At 36.0% G+C, this 7,064-nt stretch overlaps 1 protein-coding gene across 1 annotated transcript; it reads left to right on the forward strand.

Annotated features, from left to right (window-relative positions):
• Positions 1-65: 65 nt before the first annotated feature.
• On the forward strand, positions 66-3,802 carry SPINK7 (serine peptidase inhibitor Kazal type 7). Its single transcript, XM_002744343.5, has 4 exons — positions 66-185; positions 1,252-1,277; positions 1,978-2,102; positions 3,515-3,802. The coding sequence occupies exons 1-4, from the start codon at positions 125-127 to the stop codon at positions 3,558-3,560; spliced, it is 258 nt and encodes an 85-aa protein (XP_002744389.3). The 5' UTR covers positions 66-124; the 3' UTR covers positions 3,561-3,802.
• The last annotated feature ends 3,262 nt before the right edge of the window (positions 3,803-7,064 follow it).

A 7,064-nucleotide genomic window follows, 5' to 3' on the forward strand; every position in this document is an offset into this window, starting at 1 on the left:
CCTCATAGGAAAGGTGGAGAACCAAGCCTTGCACATATATAAACATGACCCCTTTCCCAGGACATGGTCAAGGCAACTGTAGTGACAATCTCGGAGCAGCCTCTGCACCACAGCCATTTCCAGCATGAAGATCATTGGTGGTCTCCTTCTGTTCTGTACTGTGATCCATTTCTACAGCATCTCAGGTAAGTTAAGGTCAGACAATGCCCTATACAGCCATTAAGTTTGTTTTCACAAATAATCCCTCCTGAGATGTGAGCATCTCAGAAACATCTGGTTGTAAGAATTTAAAGTATAACAGTTTGTAACAGAATTTTATATTCTGTCTGTACTTTGAGAGACTTGAGTCTAATGTCTTCACTTTCAATGATTCTTATTTGCATCCATAGACCAAAAAATGATCTAATTTATCCATAAGTCTTTCATTTCATATGTTCATATGGACACTGGAAGTTGTGAGTGTTATTAGATACACTATTCCTTAGTGTCAAGATACAGAAAAATTTAGATGTCTTCTTTTTTTTTAATTTTTTATTGGATTTTAGGTTTTGGGGTACATGAGCAGAGCATGCAAGACAGTTGCGTAGGAACACACATGTCAGTGTGCTTTTCTTTCCTTCTCCCCTTCACCCACATTTGGCATTTCTCCCCTGGCTATCCCTCCCCACCTCCCCCTCCCACTGGCCCTCCCCTTTTCCCCCCAATAGACCCCAGTGTTTAGTACTCCCCTATCTGTGTCCATGTGTTCTCATTTTTCTTAAATCAGTTTGTAGGGATTAAAATAAAACACAATTCTCAAAAAGCCAAGGGTCAACAATTAGGCTTTTATGTTGAGAAAAGTTAATTAAAGTCTTTCCAACCCCTAAAGACATTCCAATAATGCATTTCTTTATATCAATTAGGAAGGAAAGGATATCAAAGATGATCCTTCAGGCTCTTAAGAGTGATGATTTTCATGATTCTTATTGCTACCTGACTTTGGCCAATATCAAAAAAACTATGAGGTTCAGAAAACATCCCATGATTAATAAATGGAGGAAATTTTGATAATTCTTTTGCCTAAACCAAGGGTTAATCTAACCCATTGGCCATTCAACTTCCTCAGCAAACAACTATGATTTTGCATAAGGATGGAGAGTGTGCTGAAATTCATTGCCAGAGAAAATCTAATTATATAGAATGAAACATATTAATTAATGAGATGTAAAATTTGCTTTATTTTTAACATTTTCATCTGCATCTCTTTTTCAGAAGCTGCTAGTCTGCCTTTAAAAACAGTGAGTATTTTGAATAACATTTTAATGCCAATGCCTATGGACTGCCATTTAGCCAATTTATGGTGGATAAATTCAGTACATTTAGGAGGATTCAAGAGGGAAGCAAACACATATGGAGAAATGGTATCTGCTCTCCAGAAGGCAACTGAAGAAATATATCTATAAACAAACATATTTTAAAACTGTTTTTTAAACATTCCAGAGTTAAAGGAGGGAGAGCTGCATTCCAGCTGAGAGGTTGGTAATATTTTCCTAAAAGGCGTAACACGTAAGAAGCGGGGCAAAAATACCCTGATAAATTACACAGGCTCTGGTTTTCAATACTAGCTCTAATACTTACCAGCATTTACCTTGAACAAGTTATCGCTAAGCTTTAATTTCTCCATTTATAAAGAGACTTAATGGTAAAACTTACGCTATTTAGTTGTTTTGAAGATTAAACAACAAAATTAATGTAAGATTTAAGTTTAATGTCTAGCGCAGAAATGCCCAGCAATTGTTAACTGAGATTAGAAAAAATAGAATATGGTAGTACTAGTATTTGTCATAGTGGTAATACTAGTACTTACAGAAGTGGTCAAGCAACATCTGAATATCTGAGCTGGGACTTCCAGCCCTTGTAGTATATCTAAGAGTGGCCAAGGTATCCTAGCTTGGGGTCTGGGAGAAAAAACAGGATATTTGCTTGTGTATGACACAGGTGGACTGCAGCATTTACAAGAAGTATCCAGTGGTGGCCATCCCCTGCCCCATCACATACCTGCCAGTTTGTGGTTCTGACTACATCACCTATGGGAATGAATGTCACTTGTGTACTGAGAGCTTGTGAGTACCTCATAAGAAGAAAAAGAGATCTGAACCCATGCTCTCTACTATGAATCCTTCTTCTTTCCAGGACCCAGCTTAAATCTCTATATGCTATAATTTATAATTATTCCCACTCAGAACAGCAAGTGGGGATAGAAAACGGACTGTTGCACAATCAGACAGGGTAGTGTCACCTGTTCTGCCAGCTTATACTGGTCCCATCCCATCACAGAACCTCCAATTCCTGTCTGTCAGTTGTGGGAATCCAGTAAGACTGTGAATTCTTAAACTGCTGTCCCAGAGCACAGAAGTTCTATAGAGACAAGTCAGGAATCACCATTAGGGTTAAAGGGACCATATAGGATAGTTTATGACATTAAGTTTAGCTTTGACTATATTAAGTAGTGGAGTGCTGTGTTCTTCATGTTTGAAAAAAGGGCTCTGAACTCCCTACCCTCAAAAAATTATTGAAAACCACTACACTACCTGACTTCCAAGATACTTAACAGTCTCAGTGCAGCTTGATTCTTAGACACAGGGTGTCTACAGGATTTTTATCTTCAAATTCCTAGAAGCTCTAAGTATCTGTAGCTTTAAAGGGGAATAAGGCTGCAAAATAAAGGCTACAAAAAATGATTGTTTTTCCTTTATCTAAAATAAGGGATACAAGCTGTCAGTATTTGGACCAGAATACCATAGACATGTTTTGTTTAGGTATTTTCTTTGGCCCACACAACGTTTTTGCAGATATGTAGCTAGGCAGATGTCACTTTTTTGGTACAAGACATGTAAATTGCATTTAACTGTCTCATACCAAGTCCACTGTGATCGTTGTTAACTCTTTTAGGCCACTGGATTTTGGACACTTAGATCTTGTGTTTTCATCTTTGTGATTACCTTAACAAGTTAGAATATCAAACCCTGAGCGCACAATGACATGTCTATGTATTTATTCCTATTTGGGAGGTTTTATTTCACAAAAGGTAAAATTCTGTCACATAGGTAGGTGGGGAAACTAGCCCTTGGCCAGGAAACTAGCTGTTTTTCAAGGGACACTGAAGGAAAATATGATGAAAGTTCTCACTAATGCAGGATCCAGCTTCATCAAAGGCCTTGCTGACCAGGAAAAGCTGAGAGATAGGGCCCTTAATTTTCTTTGCCAGAATACTCTTTCTTTGTTGTTTTAAGACACTGAATGATCAGTGAGTCTGGAATCAGAGGAGGCAGGAAAGGGGTGGAATTATCACTGGAATAGGGAAATTCTGCTTCTGTCAGAACGTGATTTGGCTAGAAAATTCAATTCTGAGACTCAGTTCCCTTATCTGTAAAATGAGGTTCAGCCTCATAATCTCTGTATTTCCTTTCAGATCTAATATTACATAAAATTTCATCTTGTGTTAAGGAATCTTGTGAACTCTGTCTTCCCTTAGGAAAAGTAATGGAAAAGTTCAGTTTCTTCACGAAGGAAATTGCTAAATTCTCCATGAACATGGATAGAAAGGAATGATACCATCATCATCATCTTCATCATCTCCAGGCTCTGATGGACTTTCTTTCAGTTTTACTGATGTTTTGCCTCGGAGACAGAGCCAGATTCAGAGTCATCTTGATTGAATGGAGAAAGTTTCAGTGATACCCCTACAAATGCATGCCTTACTGACACACTAGCTTCTTTTTTTTTATTTAACACATCAATAAAAAAACTAATCTCCCACAAAGTTTATCTTTACTTCGGTTTGTGTTTTTTCTTAGATCAAGTTATAAAATATCACAACTATAAAGAAAAATTGAAAAACATAGAAGTCTTGTTGTTTAGGAAAAACTTTTTTTACAAAGAATCCCAATCAGCTTCCAAGAAACACATGGATATGAGGACACATACACACACACACACACACAGAAAATGCATAGACATAAACCCACAGAAACACCAATGAACACCACGTCTTCTCACAGGAAATACACACACACACACACACACACACACACACACACACACACACAAACAGAAAATACATAGACATAAACCCACAGAAACACCAATGAACACCACACCTTCTCCTGGAGTCTTTATCCACTGGAGACATCTATATACATACTGTTGCTTTACATTGATTTCTTTTTTAAAGATCCTTAAAAGAGAACCTCTCTTGTTCCAAGAAGTCATCTCTAGAAGGGAAGTTTGTCTTCCTATTTCTTTCCAGAAACATAGCACAATTTCTCATAGACCAGCTCTTCTAGAGCACTGATGGAAAAGCCAGTACTTCGAGAGGAAGCAGGTCCATTATTGTAGAAATCTGAGTGTTGGGATGTTCTATTTGTCTAGAGTGAAAAACTACATTCATGAGGCTATCAACCAACCATCAGGGCCAGTGACACTATACAACAAAAAAGTTCACCCTTTTTGCCAATTAACAGACTTTTCATTATTTAAAAATGAACATTCTGTCTCCGTTGAAATTTATTTTGTCCAGGATAAAAATTTCCGGTTAATTCAACCATTTTTTCCTAAGCATTATTTCTTTTATAGTATATCTATCCTGGACCGTATTCCTTGGATCTGTTACAATTAGGCATTGTCCATCTTAAAATATGTAGCTATGCTGTCCAAAAATAGACTAATCACAATTTTTTTTGTCCGACAGATACAGAAAAAGTAAAACTATCACCTCTTTCCTAAAACTTTTTGTCTATTAATGCAGCCTAATGTGCCAAGGATCACAATTATAATATAGAAACATCATTAGAATAAAATCTGATATCTTTGCAGATACCAGACTTGCTGCATAAGAATAATGAGAAATGAACTAAAATAAAGATGCCAGGATTCCACACTACAAATTATCATTCAATAGAACTGAAAAAAGCCCTAAACAATCTAATTTTTTAATTGTTATATATTCAGAATTAGAAAATTCAGAGATAGACGTCTGACCCAGCTCAATACAAGAGGGTCCCAGTGGAAAGCAACATCACTGCTGCATGAGATTAACAGGAAATATCTCTTAGAGAAGGTGAAATTTGATTTGAGCCCAGTGTGGCAGAACCGTGATTATACACCAGAGTCCTTCCTGACAAGTGAGAACAGAACCCAACCTCCACTTCTCTTACTAATTAGTCCCTAACAACTCACTGTCTCCCAGCAGCCTCTGTGCAGATCCATGTAAATAAGGTCTATTTGCATGAGAGTTTATCCAGAACATTCACCCAACACAGTATCCACAGCAAAAAAAAAAAATCTTCTCCAAAAGGTTGGTCATATTTTGCTTTTCCCTTTATTCTGGTATTTTGGTTTTGCTCTGGTAAGCGTCTGGTTATTCATGAGCACTCCCTGTCTACCATCCATAAAGTCTAGGACCACCCTTAGGGGAAAAAATGGTGAGTGCTAAATCACGTCACAAAACTGTCTGAGGGAAAATGAAAAATAGTTTTTACATTGACTACAAATTTAAAAAACTCTTTGTCTGCAAATAATTTTAAAGAGCACATTTTGGTCCTTATCTTTTTCACTGTTTTCTTCTTTTCTAGATATTCTTAGTGACACTAACCATAAGTTTAGTTCGAGTCTATACATTATTTATCAAGTTTTGTAAAAGTTGTTTTGAAGCTATTGCATTCATTTAAATTTTTAAATCTTGTTTTCAAACAGGATTTTATCATTTATATAACATTTTCATGAGAATTTCTTAATTTTATTCTCTGAGATAGGATGGCCTGATGCTACTATCTTTTGTTTGTTTTTATCTTTCTTTTAGCAAATGAGGGAAATTAAGCTAGAAAGCATTGGTGGGGATCTAGGAGTCAATGCCATATATTCTAATTCCAAGTCTAAATACAATCCTCTTTTCACTATGCCACCCTGATTTTCAATATCAATATGATATTATTTACTTAAAATCTAGAAAAAATAAGCTATAACTAAAATATATTTAGATTATGTCTAACATATGAGCTGTATGAGCAAAAATCAGTTTTGAGAAAGAATCAATGAAATTGAGATCTTCCCAAATGATTACTTAGCCACAAAGAAAAGCCACAAAAAAACAGTTGATGACAAAAGACTGATTTTTTTGTCATAAATTAATTATTCAGTAGGAAGCATTAATTATGTTTCCTACTGAATAAATAATTGCAGGAAATTGTTTGCAGTGATCAACTTGTGTGAGTAAAAATAAAGATATTTTATATTGAGTATTTCCTCATAATGATCTTATTATACTACTCAGAAGCCCTAGTAACTTTTTTGTCTAACTTTCAAATAATCTAAGATAACAATGGCTAACCCTTATTTTACACTAGAACTTGTGGAACATGTTTAACATTTGTTATTTCATTTATTCCTCTCAATTAAACTATAAGAAATTTCCTGTTATCCACTGAGATTTGGCAAGGGTGAAACATTTATAGAAAATCACAATGTCAGTTAGCATTTTTTGCCTTGATGATTTGACTTTCTAGACCATGTGATTAATTACTGTTGTCTACAGCCTGTGTACGTGAAAGCTCTCTTTCTTCTTGCAGATACACTGTGATAGATATGTTAATCATGAAACAGGTATACTCTTATGCTGGGAGCTTATCTTTACCCCTGCGTGTGGTGCACATAGAAAGACTTATGTTAATCCCTGCCAACTGTACATGAAGATCAGGTAAAGAGATCAATGGAACCATGGTATAGAACATGCACATAATATACGTCTTTACTTTAATAATTCCTCATTGTCAGGAATGGAAGAAAGCCAGTCAAAGGCCTCATTTTATGGATAGAGACACTGAGACCCAAAAGCTGAAAATGCTTCATTGCTTATGTGGAAGATCAAGACAAGAACCCAGGTCTGCTTACTCTCAATCAATCCAGGAACCAAGTACTGTTTCCAGAGTTTTATCCACTTTATCTTAGGACCCCTGGAAATCAAATTCCTTCTACTATGATATGACCTAGTACATATATCTATAAAGCACTTTATGGTTTACAAAATA

This window comes from Callithrix jacchus, chromosome 2 (genome assembly GCF_049354715.1).
Source record: "Callithrix jacchus isolate 240 chromosome 2, calJac240_pri, whole genome shotgun sequence".
Classification (NCBI taxonomy): Eukaryota; Metazoa; Chordata; class Mammalia; order Primates; family Cebidae; genus Callithrix; species Callithrix jacchus.

Coding starts and splice junctions, on each gene's coding strand:
- SPINK7 (XM_002744343.5), top strand. CDS start 125: ATGAAGATCATTGGTGGTCTCCTTCTGTTCTGTACTGTGATCCATTTC. Junction 1,278..1,977: donor CTAGTCTGCCTTTAAAAACA/GTGAGTATTTTG, acceptor TGTATGACACAG/GTGGACTGCAGCATTTACAA. Junction 2,103..3,514: donor CACTTGTGTACTGAGAGCTT/GTGAGTACCTCA, acceptor GTCTTCCCTTAG/GAAAAGTAATGGAAAAGTTC.